Consider the following 18,699-nt stretch of genomic DNA (forward strand, 5'->3'; position numbering starts at 1 on the left):
CTAATGTAATCGCATTTACTCAAGTGGCTTTTGACGCAGCATTTCCTGTGGCTGTTCCAGTTCTGGTTGTAGTTGTTGTATTTGTTGCTGTTGGATTTGTTGTGGCGCTGCCAAGCTGGTTGACTGTCTTAAATTATTATTCATGAGCGCTTTAATTTATGCTGCAGTTAGAATTAGTGCGCTTTGCATTTTTCGCCGTTGTCTCATATGTATGTGAGTGTCAGGCGGTCTCTTTCACACTTGTGTTCGTGGGCGTGTGTGTGTGTGTGTGTGTGTGTGTGTGTTGGTCTATCATGCATATGTATGGGCTTTTTTGGCATCTGTATGTGTTTAGTTTTCGTTACGGAAGTACTTAAAATGGCATTAATACTTTTATGACTTGTGGCCAAGGCAATCTGCGGTCAGGTGGCACCCACCAACATGCCCATCAAATATTCATAAGTATGTGTTTGTTGCGTGTGTGTGTGTATGTGTGGGTCATTGAATATATTCATTATATGCATTTGTTATGAACAGCTAGGGAATTAAATTAGACAATTTATGTGATAGCATATGCTTTAGTACTTATTATGTTTAGATAATTGCTTGCCAAATAAGTTTATACAAATTGAATTTTACTTCAAATTTTGTCGCTTGAACTTTGGCTAATTTCACCAAAAGTGGGCTAACTTAATCTAGAATCAAGTGTTTGCATATGCCGATTATATACATATAAGCCTCATGTATAATCAACAGTATGTACATAATAAGAGAAAACAAGTGGCAGTAAATGTTGTTATTCACTAGCTACTTGCAGGATGTACCCGTCAAATGACAGTTATTTAATTATATAGACGTTCTCGTTAAATTGCGGTATTCAGTCTGTTTGTAATACTTTTTTTCTCTGCTTTAAGTGTCTCATTGATTTAGTTACTTTGTACTTCTCGTTACCTTTGTTTTTTAATCGTGTGCCTTGGTTTTTGCCGAACGCTTGTTCCTTTCGTTTACTCCCTACGCGAGGCTTTTCGCTACTTATGTATATTTCTTGGCGGTTCTCGTTAATTTTTTCAGCACTCGTCAGTTTCTAGTACTCGCTGCTTTAAGTTTCTCGTTCTTTTTGCTTGATTCTTTGTGCTCCACTTCTCTCTGGCTTCTATATGCCGATTATTTATTAACACTCGTTACTTTCATTTACTCGCTACTTTAAGCTTTCTTTACTCGTCGAACTAAACTTTTACTTATCATTCGTTGCAGCCTTGTACTCGCTACTTTTGTTGCATTCGTTTGTTTCTTGGTGGCTTCTCGCTATTTTTACTTGTACTTGTTATCACTTGCTGCTGTTGCGTTCATTTCCCATTTTTTTGATTCAAGTAAAATTGCACCTTGTGCTTCTTTTTATACCATCAATTCACGCCCATTATTCTCAACCCTTATTTGATTAAGAATCGAACTTTGCCTCAAAGCATACAATAATTAGTTATTAATTTATCGAACCATGGGATTAAAGCGTAATTCCTTTGTCACTCTAATAGAAAAATAATAAGTTCCACCAATAAAGTAAATAGTAAATTATAACATACATATAGGTGAACCGAATGGAGTACTAATTGCCAGTCCACAATGAAAACAAAAGCCAAATACAGTGAGCACTCACACGCATGCACACAACCAGCCCGGCCTGGTCATTAAGCAATATAATAATAGGTAAGCGCATTAGGAAACGCCAACTTGTCGGTGCGACTGTCAAGGACACGCCGCAATCATTACTCAGGACTCACACACACACACAGATACATATGTACGCACAACTGCGTTTTACTTTTCAGCTGTGCGGTGCGCAGTTGTGAGTTTCTCGCGCAAAAGTTAATCATACGCTGCTTAAAATTACAAATCACCGCAATCAGCAGGACATCAGCACAAAAAGGACGTGGCCCAAAACGCAGCCAAGCCGAACAGCACAAGAGGACAACTCATGATGAAGATGATGATGATGATGATGATGCTGCTGCTGCTGCTGCTCCTCCAGCCTCAGCTCCAGCTCCGACTCAATGCTGCAAGGATAATAACAGACGGCCTGCTGTGGCAGATTGAACCTTTTTGGCGAGCGCCGCCTTTTGCGGCACAGATCTTAAGTGTTTTAAACAGCGACCATTTAACGGTAATTATTGCAACACTGTGGCACATTTTAAGTGCTGCAAAGCGTGAGAGCAGCGACAGACAGAGCTAGTGGCAGTGGCAGCTGTAGCACCTGCTGGCCAACGTCCACCTGGCTACAGTTGGCTGCATAAATTTCCAACGCAGCCTTTTACTTAATCCCGTCTATTTTGCAAAAGGATTATCAAGGCAACTTTTTAATTCGCGCCGCCGCCATCAGCCGCCAGTCGTGATGTCAGCACTTTTCTGTGGTGGCCTTTTAATGGGCCTCATTTTCCAACCTGCCCAGCCAGCCCTCGTGCACCTGCACTCCATACCACCTATCCGTTTACCCAACTCTTCCACAGTTAATGCCCATTGAAGGCCATTTGATGCGTGGCCAAGTGAGCGTCGGACTTGGCGAGTTTGTAGCACCAAGTGATAATAATCTGAAATGATGGATTTAAGTAGCCATTAAATTGAAGTGAAGCAACATTGAAAGCATTTCACGCCAAGCCATCATAAAACCCTGGAAAAGCGTTGAACATTTGTTACAGAACTTCCAGGAGAACACAGCATAGAATATATATAAAAACATATATAGCCTTCGAAATTTTAAATAGTTTGCATGGTTTCCAAAGTTTTTAATAAATAATATTTTCTATTTTTTAGCCTTCGAAGTTTATAATAGTTTGCACGGTTTCCAAAGTTCTTAATAAATAAAATTGTATAAATTAGTTATAGAAATTTTTTTAATACCCCATTAAAATCTCTCATTAAAACGCATAAAAAGTTTTTTTTAGTTGTAAATGGAAGGTTTGCCTTGCAGCAATAAACATTCTTGAATTTCTCAGGGTCTGAGCTCGTTTGAAATCTAGGTTATTTAAGTTGGATGTTGTTTATATTTGGCTGCCTTAAATAATATTAATGTTAATGCTTAAAAATATTTTTGGGCTGAGTTGTTGTTAATAATAATAAAAATAAAAATAATGATAATAATAATAATAATAAATATAACAAATGAATGCAGTTTTTTTGTTTAACATCCCAACGACCCCAAACTCATTTTCCAAGATCTTTTTCTGAATTCAATATTTAAATCTCACGAGTTTTTAAAAGGGCAATTGATTTATTTTAATTCTTTATTCCTTTTATTCTTTGCTTTCTAACTCTAAATTATTTCACAATGTCGCATCGCCTTTAAACATAACTGTAACCGGTTAACATTGAGATAAAATTAACATTAAAATTATATTTTATTAAAAATTATAATCGCCTGCTTTCGATAAAAATAATATGTATCCAATTTAGTTTAGTTTTATAGACAGTGAATATGAATCTTTTTTCATGGTTTCTTTTTCTCTGATATATTTCCTTTAGTATCTAACCCCCCAGCTTGAATATCAAATACTATTTACCTTAGCCACTGTCTGCGATTGTTAAAAAATTCTATAACTTTCAATAGGTCAGGTGACTTTGTTAGGGACCAGAGAGATAATTTGAAATGACGGATTTAAGTACCCGTTAAATTGAAGTGGGTAACAATAACAACAACAGCAACAACTCGTTTGCTGCCTGAAGCGTGACGTGGCGCAAGTTGGCTCAAAAAATCGCACACATGCACATATCGACTGGCTGTGGTGCTGTGTGTGAGTGTCAGTGTGTGTGTGTGTGTGTGTGTTTGCCTGTGGTTTATATTTAATTCGCCGTTCAATCAATTTCTTTATTTTCCTCGACGCCAACCTTTCAACACACCCTCTTGATTCTTTGCAAATAGTGTCGCTTGCATTGCAAGTGAAGCAGCTCGATGAATCGAGTCGCGTCATTATCCTTTCACGCAAACAAAATGTTGCTGCGTGCCAGGATCTGAGGCGAATATTGTGTGGCGGTCCTTTTGTTGCTTGCAGCATCCTGTGACCAACTCAATCTTTGCATTTGCCTTGACGTACACTCTTGCTTATTTATTTATTTATTTATATTTATTGTCATGCTTGTTTATTGTTTTGCCTTTGATTGGCTTCCACTGCGAATTTGGTTTGAGCTTTGGCCATGGGTTTCGATATTGGTTTTGGGCATTGGCTTTGCATACCTAGGTTTTTCTTTTTTGCGGTTATCGGGTATCTGCAGACTAATTTACCTAAGCTTATTTACAATATTAAAAAAACATAAAATATTTTAAAATCGAAAAGCTCTATATAATTAAGTTAATATGTTAAATATAAATATTATAGTAAAATAAAACACCATAAAGTCAATGGACAAAAGCATGATGCCTGCTTATTAAAAAATAACATAATTATAGTTTCATGTATTTATTTGTATATTTTTATATCTCTTCTTCTTTCTTACACTCATAGGAACATGCCATATTTGTACTCTATAGAGTATTTCTAAATCATATTAGTATTAGATAAAAGCTCAACTCAAGCTGCCGACTGTCCCTTTGCAAATTCAGCTGGCTCATGTTGTTCCCTTTATCCCATCTTGCTTCTCATTTTTACGTTTTCTTCCTTTGGCTTGCTTGTATTTTGTATTGCCTGGTTGAAATCCCTCTTATCGGCGCATAGATTTATGGTTTTATGCTTAAATGATTGTTTGTTTTGGAGGGTCGCCCATAAAAAAAAAAACGAAGAGCTACGTCCATATCCAATGCAAATGTGATAATCAAGTTATAAATTTAAATGAAAACCCATAAATTTGCGAGTGAGCGCGTGTAAATAATTTTTTAAGGTGTAGTTGGAGGTTTTTCGAACGGCGTGCCCTCATTTATCGATATATACTTAAATACATATATATATGTCGGAACAGAGAAATCACTTTCTTTGCAATTAGGCATACTGGCAGCACAGCAAGTCCCGAGTGTCGTTATAGTCACAAAATAATTATATTTTTAGGAGCGAGCACGTCTGTTCTCTATGACTTCCACTTTTAGAATGAATAATTTTCATCGTCCTCGAGCATACTACTCATGCTCTTGTCATTCTATATTCTTCTCTGACTTTTAGTACTGTTAGTGAACATTCAACACTATAGCAAACTGGACGTTATACAACACACTCGGGCCATGCTCGGCAGAGACTATCTTTTTTTGTCTCACACCATGCTTTCAGTAGCAACCCTAATACAAGTAGGACAGTTATGTTAAATAGCAGTACCTTCTGTCAAATTCTCTGATTCTTACTAACACTTAATCGTTAGCATTCAAAATAATACTCACAATAATTTATTGGATACACGACACGGCCTTCCTGACATTTCACACGTCCTCGTGTGTACATTTCGCTTAGATCATGCCATAGTCAAAATTGTTGGGTAAAATTTATTAGTCATTACTTTACTTTAAGAATAGCTTTACAAACAGCAGTATCATCGGTCATTGTAGGTTTTATTTTTTTATTTTTTTTTTTTTTTTTTTTTTTTTTTGTTGTTGTTCTGTCATCACACGTCTATAGGCTCTTGCTGCCCAGCAACGATAACATGGAGCGGATCCATACAGGTCTTTCAACCTCTGACCCCCGCCATAATATCACCCGCTTCAGCACGCCATGATCGAGCACTTGTGCACGGCGTGAGTATTATGGTGCGGTCTTAGCCATCGTGTATGAGCCCAACCGCACTCTCTCTTAGTGCCACAGTGTCTTGAGCAATGTCCTCAACATTGTCACACTCATCATCTCTCAAATCTATCAACTCCTCCGATACATTGTTGCTTGGAAAAGCTCGCAAATACTCATGTGCATACTTAAACGTGCGCTTACTCGTCAATGACTTTAATAAATATCTGTCTCCATCAAGTATTTCGATTATCTCAAAAGGTCCCTTAAACTTGGGATCTAACTTCGTTTGATTTCGTTCTTCCCTCTTGAGTAGGACATGATCACCAAGCTTATATTTTACAATTTTTGCTTTATTTTTATCAAACCTAGCCTTATCATATTTAGCGTTATTCACTATGTTATCTTTCGCTTGTGCTCTTATTAAATCTTTATCAATTGTTTTTTCATCTGATATTGTTATCATTCCTAACGGCCTTGCCTCTTTACCGATTAGCAATTCTAACGGACTATATTTCGTTACACGATTTGTCGTGCAATTTATTGCCAGCTGTATGTCTTTTAAAGCGTCTTGCCAGGATCGCTGACTACTCTCAACCGCTGTGAGCATGCTCTTCAAGGTGTTCATGACACGCTCTACTTGGCCGTTTGCTCGACTGGCGCCCGTCGCAATCAGGTGTAAACCTATCTTCTGCGAAGAACAAAATTCCCTAAACCTTGTGCTAGCAAAACATCTACCCTGATCAGCTATGATGCGTGCCGGCACTCCGAATAGTGCAACAGTTTCTTTGACTGCCTTAATGCAGTTTTCCGTATTAAGGTTCAGCGTATGTTGAAGGTGAACAAATTTTGTGAATGCATCAACTTGAACTATGATGTACTCTTTTAAGTCGTTTTTGCCACTTAATTTTCCGGTTATATCAATATGCACAGTGTGCCAGGGTATGTCATCTTTAGGAATCGGGTGCATTTCTATTTGTGGCTTACCAGATGGTGGTTTTGACACTCTACAGGTAATGCAATTTTCTACAAACTTTTTCACATACTTAGACATCTTCTCGAACCAGTAGTTGGCATACATTTTGTCTAGAGTTTTCTTCCACCCTAAATGCATTATGGCTTCGTGAACATTGTTAATGACTGACCATCTAAAGGCTCTAGGTATTACAGGCAAACATTTTGTGCTGCCATTTCTTTGAATCCTTCGATATAATACTCCTGCTCTCAATTCGTACGACGCTGAGATAGCTTCTCCCATCTTATGGTTTCGCAATTTTAAGGTTATGGAAGCAATGTCAGAATCTCGTTGCTGTTCGGCTAGAAGCCAATCGTCGGTTATCTCAGCTAGGTTTATGTGCATTTCAACCGTTTTCGCTGAGGATTTATAATCAGTAGGCAACGGATTGCGCGAGAAAAAATCAGCATGTAACATGCGTTCTCCCTTCCTGTATTCAATGCTGAAATCAAATGATTGCAGATATGCCCACCATCTATGTACCCTTGGGGTAAGGTTAATTTTTTTGATACTTGCTTTCAGGGAGTTGCAATCTGTATGCACAATAAATTTTTGACCATGTAAATAATGGCGGAAGTGTCTTACTGCGTTGTAAACTGCGAGGGTCTCAAGCTCGTATGAATGATATTTTGCTTCAGCCATTGTCGTACATTTGCTGTAATATTCAATGACTCTGGGTCTATTTTCTATCTTGTGCATTAAAATAGCACCATATCCAATAGAACTTGCGTCTGTATGTAATTCAATTGGCTTTAGTGGATCGAAAATTGTCAAAACGGAGTCATTAGTCAAAATTGATACGATTTTTTTGACGAATTTCCTCATATTCCGGCTTCCAGACAAATTTATTATTCTTGGAGGTGAGATTATATAAAGCTTTCATCTGCTCAGAAAATTTTGGTACGAATTGCCTAAAATACGAGGCTAGGCCTATGAATTGTCGCACCTGCGTTACTGACTGCGGTGACGGCAATTCGGCCAACGCTTGTATCTTGCGTGGATTTGGTCGAATTTGACCCGCTTCAACCAAGTATCCTAAATATTCTATGCTTGTTTTCAAGAACGAGCATTTTGTAATGTTAAATGAGAATCCAGCTCTAGACAAGTTTTCCAAGACCGTTTGTAGCCTTTCAAGTGCCTCTTCCTTTGTCTTCGCTAGAATTAACACGTCATCTATATAGACGATGGCATACGTTTGAGCCAAATCACCCAATGCTCTCACGATTGCGCGCTGGAAAATCGAGGAAGCATTTTTTAATCCAAAAGGCATGGCCAAAAATTCATACTGTCCTTCTGGCGTGACAAAAGCAGTGCGCTCGATAGAGTCTGGGTGTATTGGAACTTGGTAAAAACCACTTGCCATGTCTAAACTGGAGAAATATTTGCCTTCACTCAGTCTATTAATTTGATCAGAAATCAAAGGCAGCGGATATTTGTCAGCGACCGTATTAGCATTCAGTTCCCGATAATCGACACATAGTCGATCGGTTCCATTTTTCTTTCTTACCATCAGCATTGGGCTTGCAAATGGAGAGCAACTAGGACGTATAACGTTTGCGTCTAACAATTCTTTTACTTTATTTCGCACGACTTCTTTTTCTTCTATGCTTAACCTATACGGACGCCTTTGTACAGTTTTATTTGGGTCAAGCAGGCGGATTTCAAGTTCACCCGTAGTCACTCGCGTTTGAGGAATACCCTCAATAAATTTATCAGCATAGTTTTGCAATAATTCTAGCAGACGATTCTTATCAGTGTTGCTTAATGCTCTATCGTTATTCAGATGCTCTACGTAACTTATATCTGGCACTTTTATTAGTACATCAACAGTTTTGGTTTTGTACATTTCAAATTTGTCGGCCTCGATGGAGACTCCAAAGCCTAATCCGAGTATATCACGGCCTATCAATACATCGTATTTCAAAAACTTATCCATTATTACATGAAATAATATTTCTAAGGAGTACTGATCAATTTTAACAGTAGCCAAGATTTGCATAGTGCTATACACAGGATTTTCTCCAATACCCCTCAAAACTATCAAATTATTAATTCTTTTTCCGGAAAATTTCTCGGCACAACTCTCTCTGATGAGCGTACATTCCGCTCCAGAGTCAAAACAAAATGGAACGAGCTCACCAGATTGACGCAGGATTCCTTTTGGCTCGGACACACAACAGATGTTTATACGCTTGTCATGTGATCCAACACCGCTCGTAGAAACTCCTTTCGTACATGAAGACGCAATGTGGCCAGCATCGCCACATTTGAAGCAGGTAACGGCAGATCGAACTTTAGGTAATGCTGAGTTTTTTGACACGTTGCCTTCTTCATACTTCCTCTTGCGACATTCGACCATTTTGTGTCCGAGGTTTCCACAATGATGACATTTAATGCCATATGTTTTCGATCTCTTGCGATCTGGTTCCATTGGGATATTTGGCTGTAGACCTCCATTTGACCTTCCATAAGCATAGGCCTTCAGATGCTGTTGCATCTCGTCTTGACTTTTAATATTAGTCGTATATAACATACGTTGCAGACTTTTGTCGATTTTCGATGTATGTGCCAAAACAACTGAGACTGCAATTTCCTCCATGTTCGCTGTCTTCCATTTGGATAAAAGTGACGTCACAAGACGGCTCGCATATACGGAGAGGCATTCGCCATCATTCGGTCGGCCATTAAAAATGTTCATTAAAGTTGCCGGCGATGTTTCCATTCCCACGAAACGTTGCAAAAACAATTCCTTAAAATTTTGCCAGTTCATTCCAGTATAGCATATTTGAGAAAGCCAGGGCGAGGCGCTTCCTTCTAGGGAGCCGCTGAGGGTCATCACCAGTGTACTGCCCTCAATAGGATTATCGTCAAGTATTATGTCCACAGTTTTGCACCAGGCATTTGCATCTGCGCCTGCAATGTCCGGGTTGAACTTTGGCAACGAGATGCTCTTCTTTGTTGAGGATGCTGAATTTGACATCTGCATTGCTTTAATAATCTCAAGAATATTTCGATTTTGAGATTCCAAAAGCTGACGCCACGAATCGTCAGAATTGCCTCGTGGAGGGGCATCGCCTAATCCCACTTCTGATGTCGGAACAGAGAAATCACTTTCTTTGCAATTAGGCATACTGGCAGCACAGCAAGTCCCGAGTGTCGTTATAGTCACAAAATAATTATATTTTTAGGAGCGAGCACGTCTGTTCTCTATGACTTCCACTTTTAGAATGAATAATTTTCATCGTCCTCGAGCATACTACTCATGCTCTTGTCATTCTATATTCTTCTCTGACTTTTAGTACTGTTAGTGAACATTCAACACTATAGCAAACTGGACGTTATACAACACACTCGGGCCATGCTCGGCAGAGACTATCTTTTTTTTGTCTCACACCATGCTTTCAGTAGCAACCCTAATACAAGTAGGACAGTTATGTTAAATAGCAGTACCTTCTGTCAAATTCTCTGATTCTTACTAACACTTAATCGTTAGCATTCAAAATAATACTCACAATAATTTATTGGATACACGACATATATAATATTTATATATATATACAGAAGAGATATTTATTGCCGGAAATCACATATTTCCGTTTGGTTTTTGGGTCTACTGCGACACGACAGGCCATTAATGAGCACCACAATTAAATTTCATTCTCCAAAGTGACATAAAATGAGGTAAAACAAAAAAAAAACAAAGAGCAATACATAAATGTATGCAAAATATTAAAACAGCAAATCCCTTTATTGTGTGTGCCGCTCCGTCTGTGTGTGTGTGTGTGTTGCCTTTATTTTCCAGGCATAATATAAAACATCCTGTTGCCGGTTAACAGTCAGATGCCGGGGTGCCAGGCTGCCTGCCTGATTGTTGTTGTTGTTGTTGCCATAAATAACCCAGAAAAAGGTGTAGATTCAGGCGAGTGTGTAAATTGTGTGTGTGACTGGCTTAAATTTGCTGCGTTATTTGCGTCATTTCCGCAGCAAATCAACACGAAAATACCAAGGACAACACACACACAAAACTCAACAAAAGCCCTGAAGGCAACAAAAAGCATATATGTAGATTTTAAATGGAATTTATACACATATCTATAAAAGCGTGTGAATCCCTGCGTTGGTGTGTGCTAGTGTGTGCTAGTGTGTGTATGGGTTTAATCAGCCAATCAATTTCATATACATATTTTAACACTTGAATGCACTCTAAAGAATCAAATTCCATGCCGCTTCAATAGCCTCCAAGCTACATATTATTTCACGAAAATCTCAACAATAGATTGATTATGCATAATAGTTTTTGCCTATTCTGAACAACTTAATTCTTTTTTGAAGCATTTATTTTCTTTATATGTTTATTGTCAGCTCCAAATATTTGATGTTAAATTGTAGAAATATTTTGAAATGTTAAATATTTGCATTAAATTTCCTCAAATTAAAACCAATGTAACAAATCGGTTATAAAAATTATTCAAATGAAAATATTAAAAAAAAAGATAAATTTAAAAATATAATTTTTTATCACAGAATTAAAAAATTAAAAGCGAAGCTGAGAATTGATTATTTTTAGAAAATTATATATTTATAAAACATAATTTAAATTAAAAAAAAAATGGCAACTAAAGTTGAAAACAATTTTGGCTAGAAATTTGCTGTGTCAACGAGCTTAAGCTAATAAAATAATTTTAATAAATATACTAAATAAATATTACATTGTGCTGAATATTTATATATTATTTTGTTGTCTTCTCTGTGAAACATAAAAAATATTACAATTAATTAAAAATTATGAATGTATATCAAACATTAAAATTAATGTAATAATAGTATGCTGTCTCTAAATGTATAGATAATCTTTTTCTAAGTTATTGCAATTAAATAAGTATAAAAAAATAATATATGCTAAACTTTTAGATTCAGATGGCAATTATTCTATATACTCAAACCACTTTTTGACCTCTATTCACGACAACCACAAGAACCTTATGAATGATTAATTTCTGCGAAAATATTTGCTTTAAAAGGTGCAAAGCCGCCAACAGGCGAACGTTAGCTGTAATAACAGTTGCCATTCAAAAACAACAATAACAAGCTATAACAATAGTATGGCGATGCATTGCTGCAATTTTTCCTGCCCCTTTTCATGCTCGTTGCCTTCAATCTGGCCGCTAGGTTGCCACCCTTCGCGGTAATGCATTAACTTCTGCTTCGATAAATAAACAAGTTGAGCTACTTAAGATTTAAGTTGCAGTTGTTGTTTTAGCTGCTGCTGCCGTAGTAGTAGTTGTTGTTGTCGTAGTTGTAGTTGTTGTCGAACGACCGTCGAGTTGTAAGTGTGCACAAATTTATAGTGAGTACTTTTTAACTGGCATCCGCTGCCCCTGTCATCTCCCCGCTGTTCCTGCGTATTGCTACAAAATGCACATTACGTATACGCTACGTATGCGCATTTCAGGCATAAAACTCTTATGCACAATGAACAGCAGCGACAGTGGCGTCAACGACGACGCCGACGCCGACGTCGCGGTTGACGGCTTGTGCGTGCAATAATAAATAAATAAATGTTTATGTAAAATTAAATTGAATGCAAAAATGCGGAAATTTAAAAAAAAATTGCTCAAATGTTTTGCGCCTTGTTAGCTACGAAATGGAATGCTTCAGTTGTCGGAGGCCGCCGACAATTTAAGACGTATCTTTAAGAGTGCTCTTAACTCTAATTCTCACATACTCGCACATGCCACGCCTCTTTGGCAGGCCCATTTGGCAGTTGTCTGGCAAAGTGCAGCCATAAATACGTTAATGTTCGATATGTTTCGGCAGGCGGCCGCTTGGAAAGCCAGCTGCAACTAACCAGGCTAAGTGGCTGCACTCAAAATGTTGCCAAATGCGCCACGCCCCCGCCCCACACTTCTAATAGGCCACTTGCTGCAGCTCATATGTGCCTGTGTGTATCCATCAACTCGCCCTCATAGCCGAGAGCAGCAAAATTGTGTGTATAAATTGAAATCACTTAACTAACTTGATGCCAGCCGCCTTTGGCAACTCCCGCAACTATCTACACACTCTGGCTTTCTGTCTACACTCTGTAGGTGGCATCAATTTTTCAGTAATATCATTTACACTAACATCAATTTAATGCCAGCTTGGGAGTCGCATGTGAGCCTATGCTTGAAGGGTTTAATTGTAACGAAAGACACAAAAGACAATCCTAATAATAGTGTGTTTATCAATTTTAAAATGCTGTCTAAAATAAACTGATGAGTTATAAAGATGATATAGTTCTTTTGTATGAAATGAGTCATTTTATAAAAATATATTTTTTTTCCTTTGACAAACAATGAACTTTCCACTCCGACCTAAAGTTCAGCTCCAGTTAAACGAAAATATTCCTAATATTATTCAAAATAATTATTTGAATTTTATTTAGGCTTCAGCTTAGTTTAGAAGTTGATTTTTATGCACCAATATTTATTATTTATGTTTGTTTTGAGTTCAGGACTTAGGCTAAATATTGAACAATGCTAAAAGCTTCGGCAATATGTCCAGAGGTCATAAAATTATGAAAACATATTACATATTCCAAAAAAAAAAAAAAAAAAAAAAAACCAAAGACCAAAAATATGGGAATAAAAACAAACAAGTTTTGATACGCAGAAACAAACGAGAACAAACTTGGGCATAACAATTTGCTTTGCATAATAATGGGGCGAACGATGTGGCAAAGATAGAAATGTGGGGACATGTTGTGGGCTTGGCAGTGTGCTTTCAGGGAATGCATTTTAATTTCGCTTTCGAGACACGTGCCAGCGCCGTAAACAACACAGAAACGAAATATCAACAGAACTAAAATATGAAGAAATGATGAGGCCAGCTAGCTTTAATCGTTCACAATTAAAAGGAGTAGCAAGTTCTGATATATATGCAAGAATTACTGCAGTTTATTAAGCTTGCGCGCTATAAATACTCGCAGCCGGTAGACACCATACTGTAAAGTTGAACAGCCAAGCAAGAGAAGTGTTGTCAGGGCAATGGTTCTAATGGCTACACCCAGTTTTCTGTAGTCTAACATCGGATATATGTAGGCGTGACCACGTCTGCAAAAGTCAACATAAAAGATAAATTTAAACATATTCATATACTTGTATACTTACGGATCCCGGTATCCAAGTAAATAGTATAAACAGGAAAATGCCACATAAGCAAACGAAAATCCCAGCGGATAAATAAAATGCATAATACGCGCCGGTTGCGCCACAACCATATGATCTATTGTGAAGAAGAACAGAGGCAACGCATGCGTCCATATGTTATTCAAGGTATTTAGCCGCATGGGATTATCCATGCCTCGGTCCCGGGGATAAATAAGACTCCAGTAGAGAATACATATGATATGCGCAACGATCAAATTTGTCCAATATAAAGCCCAATAACATTTAATCAAAAAGGTACGCCGCACTTGGAGATGTAGACAACATTAGAAACGAAAATATAGAGTTAATATTATATATATATAATATTATAAACATAAACTATATTCTCTAAGGGATATAAAAGACGTAATTGGAATATAAAATTTGACCTTCAGGCTGAGTGGATTTCAGAGGATAATTAATTAAAGCGTATTCACATATGTTTGTATAGCTAAACGAAATAAAATACGCATTTAATACTTACTCATTCCTTCCGGATTACAGTGATATATGCTCACAAAAATTGCACCTGTTATGCTAGTTAGCGAACACAGAACGAAACCCCAGTTGGTCAGATAGATAAGCCAATAACCTCTGTAATAATAGAGTAATATATTTATGACCAAACCAGAGCCAAAGAAGGTGGCCAAGCACCAGCGGTAGACAAGAAACCCACACGACTTCAGTTCCGATTGCCACTGGTGAATAGATAGATTAGACTAGAAAAAAGATTCTATTTATGCTGATCTTGTACTTACTTGGGATCTATAAAAGTCCTCGGGTGAATGATGATTAAGCCTACATTGCTCAGCATGAAACTGCTCCTTAAAACTGCTTGGTTCCTGACGAAGCTCTGTCAATTGGAGTCTCTCTTCTTTGCCGGCAGTCATCTATATATAATTCCTATGAATTTGTGCTTAAGGAATAAAAACTACTAAACATTTTATTCAATTTGAAGGCAAGGGCAAAGGCAAAAAAACAGGAGCTTTAAGTAAAACGCTTAAAATTAAGTGGCATTCACATACTTTTTACCTCTCTTAGCCGGCTGCCAGGCTTCTTATCTGCGTTGCATAATTAACAGTTACATGGTTGTGGGCCGGGCTCTGGGACTGAGCCTGGGCCTTGTTGTGGTCCCGGTCTGGGCCACCAGCCTGATGCGTTGTGCGGCAAATTACGACATGTGCCTGACATCATTTCCCTATCCACTTTATACTCGCCGCATACGCTCGCCTTACCCTTCATCATGCCGAAGATCCCACGGCGACGACATCCTTTTGAGCCAAGCAGACAGTTTTAATTGAGAGACACTTGGCTGAGTTGTAGCGCGCAATTAAAATGCCATTACATATAAAAACAAAGCTCAAGACCAGGCACTGTGTGGCAAATGCAATTACTACAAAAATTTCACTATGAAAACAAAAAATTCTGCAATATTCTTTAATTTTCCACCCTTTACTCTTTATTTTATACTTTCCTTTCATATCATATATTTGTTTTTTGAATAAAAATGAAAATATATGTATTTCCTTAAAATATTATGTTTTTTAAAAGAAAAAATTGAGTTATAAAATATTTGTAACGTGATGCCCAAAGTTCATTTTGAATAGTCTCATATATATGTATATATGTGTATTAATAAATGTATTGAATCAAAATATAAAATAATATATATATCATTAAAAAAACAATTGTTTTCTATGTAAAATAATATGTTTATGAGTCAGATATTATTGGTTTAAAGTTTTTTAAGGTTTATTTTTTTCACGTTTTAAATTTTACTGACTAATAAATTGCGTTTCAAATTTTCCATTTCCTATTTGGTATTTATTTGCTCATTTGTAAACAATTGTTTAGCCAGCCTTGCCCCACTGCTCAGCATATTTGTAATTTGTGAAGCAAGGATTTGTGTGTACGTGTGTGTGCTTCAGTAGGCAGCGTGAGGCGTCAGTTAGGTGCGTGCAGTTGAAACGGCATTCCTGAGGCTGCCTTGGGGCCATGCAACCATTTCCTACCAGTTTGCCTCGCAGCAGCACAATCTACTCCGTTGTGATTTACTTGGACTGCGAATATCTCAATTTGTGGATCCCACTTTCTGCCACTATGGCAACTATGCTTTGTCAGCGCTGCCAACTTTTTTGCATACATTTTGTTGCCCTTTTTTTCGTTTTTTTTTTTTTGGCTTTTTTTTTTTTGGCTTGCACAAATCACGCAGTTCTATCAAAATCACATGTAACGACCACGCCCACATCCACCTGCGGGCATTAGAAATGCAAATTTAGTGTAAAAAGTTTACCCTGCCAACGCGTTTCAATCCCTCTCCCTCTCTCTATCTAGATATCTATCTACCATTCCTCGCCCGTTCTGCTCCAGTTTTGTGTGTTAGTTTATTTTTGTGGCATTCCAATTGATTTGCTGATTTGCGTATCAATCAAAGAAAATTTGCGCTCCAAGTTTGCTTTCATGTGGCCCATTGTTTGGGGTTTCCTTTGGATTTTCCGTCATCGCATTGTTTATAGAGTTATGGGGCAGGGGAAAAATGGATTGAGACAAGACTTGACGTACATTTTGTGTGGCTTAACGTTGCGTTTTACATTGAATTTTGTTGGTATTTTTTTTTGTACGGGTATCGGGTGGGAAATTTCAAAGCCCTGTCAATTATGTGACCTCCGTTAAAAAAGGAAATAAGTGGCAGTTACTGTGCTATGTCTTCCTTAGATGGCGATCAGATCTAGTTGAACCCTTTTTACGTTACGGCTCGGCGTTAATTATATAATTATATAAATAATTACAGCTAGTAACAAAAGGGGTTATTTTTAGAAGATTTAAATTAAGCATTTTTTTTATTCCCCTAATATACACAGGCTCAATTATTTATCAGTTGCTTTTTATCAGATATGATATTTTAAAGACCAATTAGGTCTTTGCAATTGTGCTCAACGTCCTGATATACTTAGCTCTTGGCTTAGGTAATTCAACTGTGTTTAATTTATATGTTTTGTATATCTTTCGCTTTACTATTATAATCAATATTATGTTGTAATATAATTTAATTGTTTACTATGTAGTAAATTTCTATATAATTATATATTTTTGTATGTCTAGTTTCTTTTAATTTTCTTCTGTGTAACACTCTTATTATATATTCCTTATTGCCTAGATTGTTATAAAATTAGATATTCTCTTTCGTGCATTCTTATTTTTTTTTGTCCAAACGAATTAAATTTTTGTGCTGAGTGAATTCCTGAGCGCTTATGCTTCCAATTCCATTGGCCTAGCCCCCAACAATGGCGGCCAATAATGATTTGTAATCTGTGCCAGTTGCGAGGTACATAGGACACAGCGGTTCGAGGACATTGGACATGCCTGGCATGCCGCCCACGAGCTGGGCACAGAATTCAATTTTGCAAAAGAAGCGGGGCACATTGGCATGCAGGTCGCAAACGTCATCATCGTCGACATCATTGTCAGGTCTTTGGCAGTTTGCCATCAAATTGGCAGATTGGCGGCTTTAAAGTGCGTGCCATGCCGTTTCGTGCAGCTAACTCAAGGGTTAAGTGTGTAAATGTAAGCCAGTTGAGCGCCATTTTGGCCTTATCGCAATTTACCAAGCGCTTCCTTTAACACACCTATATAGCCGTGGTAGACCAAGGAGTCGAGGGTTACTTTTAAGGCAAAGGTAACTTTCCCCCCGAGTCCCGTCGGCGTCTCTCACGTGTCATTATCTTAATTTAAGGCAGCCAGGAACCAGAAACAGAGCTCAGACCGAACTCCCCCACCCAGTCAGTTGTTGCAAGTCGCACCGATAGAAGCTTCTTTCAACTCCCATATCTCTTACTTGAATACACAATTATGTGGTTCACAGTGGGTGTGCATAGGTGGGTGGATTGGGTGCGTGTGTGTGAGTGAGTACGGTGTGCGGGTAAAAATTAAATTTCTCATGCTAAGAGACGGCGATATCGTTGCTCATCATTATACAGTCAGGCATGGTCCGTGGCTTGTTACTATGCATGGCTATATCACGACTTCAGATTCGTCTCGTGTGCTCTGACGTGGCAGGGTGAATCTATTATGTAATAGTGTTTGTCCTTGTTGCTGAAAGACTCTTTAAGCGTATATATTAAATTGATGTTAATTACTATTTAGTATTGTTTCATATCAATTTTATCATTAATACTAATAATTAGGAACAACTCTAAATTATTTAGATCTATTTATACTCTGCTAAACGAAATTGTAAAACATTTTACTTTTAATAGGCTTCTTAATGGGTTCACTTATATAACACCATCATCACCATATGTTAGGCAAGGGAATTCCGGTTTCGGTTTGCTTGTTAAGCCAAATTGACGCTCTTGTTTTTACTTTGTTATTAGACTCGTGGGAGTTCCCGCATGCAATTTGCAATCTTTCCAAGAGCGTGTGCTATGACAGTTTTTGTATAAGTATATTTATCAAATGAAAACATAAATACATGAGAACACACCATCTAGAATCTGTGTGTGGGTGTATGTGACTTGTTTATGTGTGTGTATCAGTGGGTGTGTGTCTGTGTGTGTGCGGGTGGCGTAATGAGGCCTGTGCTGCTGGCGCTGGATGTGTGCGGAGAATATCAACATTTTATTGCACATGAATTTCAAATTTCCAACTCGCACAGTTTACACATGAAATCAACAAACTGTGACAGTTGATGTGTCCAATACACACACACACACACACACACACACATCCATACAGTATGTATGTTCTGCACATGTCCTGATATTATTGCATTTGCAGTGCCGAGCTGTCAAAATCTGCTCGCAAAATGTGCAAATGAATGCAATTTAAAGTT

At 37.7% G+C, this 18,699-nt stretch overlaps 1 protein-coding gene and 1 long non-coding RNA gene across 3 annotated transcripts in view; one reads left to right on the forward strand and one right to left on the reverse strand.

Moving 5' to 3' along the window:
- Positions 1-18,699, forward strand: part of LOC116651369 (uncharacterized) — a 93,509-nt gene that overhangs the window by 21,295 nt on the left and 53,515 nt on the right. The gene's annotated exons all lie outside the window — the stretch shown is intronic.
- Positions 13,538-14,828, reverse strand: LOC6628568 (protein rolling stone). Of its 2 annotated transcripts, XM_015172723.3 has the most exons (5): positions 14,627-14,828; positions 14,545-14,566; positions 14,353-14,462; positions 13,830-14,133; positions 13,538-13,772 (listed from the first exon to the last, which is right to left on the reverse strand). In XM_015172723.3, coding segments are annotated over exons 1-5 (603 nt in total). In that variant the 5' UTR covers positions 14,628-14,828; the 3' UTR covers positions 13,538-13,606. The 2 variants fall into 2 exon arrangements, with proteins under 2 accessions (XP_015028209.1, XP_002051519.2); XM_002051483.4 differs by having other exon boundaries at positions 14,353-14,566; positions 14,627-14,826.

This window comes from Drosophila virilis, chromosome 4 (assembly GCF_030788295.1).
Source record: "Drosophila virilis strain 15010-1051.87 chromosome 4, Dvir_AGI_RSII-ME, whole genome shotgun sequence".
Classification (NCBI taxonomy): Eukaryota; Metazoa; Arthropoda; class Insecta; order Diptera; family Drosophilidae; genus Drosophila; species Drosophila virilis.

Excerpts from the sequence above, each read along its gene's own strand:
- LOC6628568 (XM_002051483.4), bottom strand. The coding sequence starts at position 14,758 with ATGACTGCCGGCAAAGAAGAGAGACTCCAATTGACAGAGCTTCGTCAG. Across the intron at positions 14,567-14,626 it reads AGGACTTTTATAGATCCCAA|TGGCAATCGGAACTGAAGTC; the intron begins GTAAGTACAAGA and ends TCTATTCACCAG. Across the intron at positions 14,134-14,352 it reads CTGTAATCCGGAAGGAATGA|TGCGGCGTACCTTTTTGATT; the intron begins GTAAGTATTAAA and ends TACATCTCCAAG.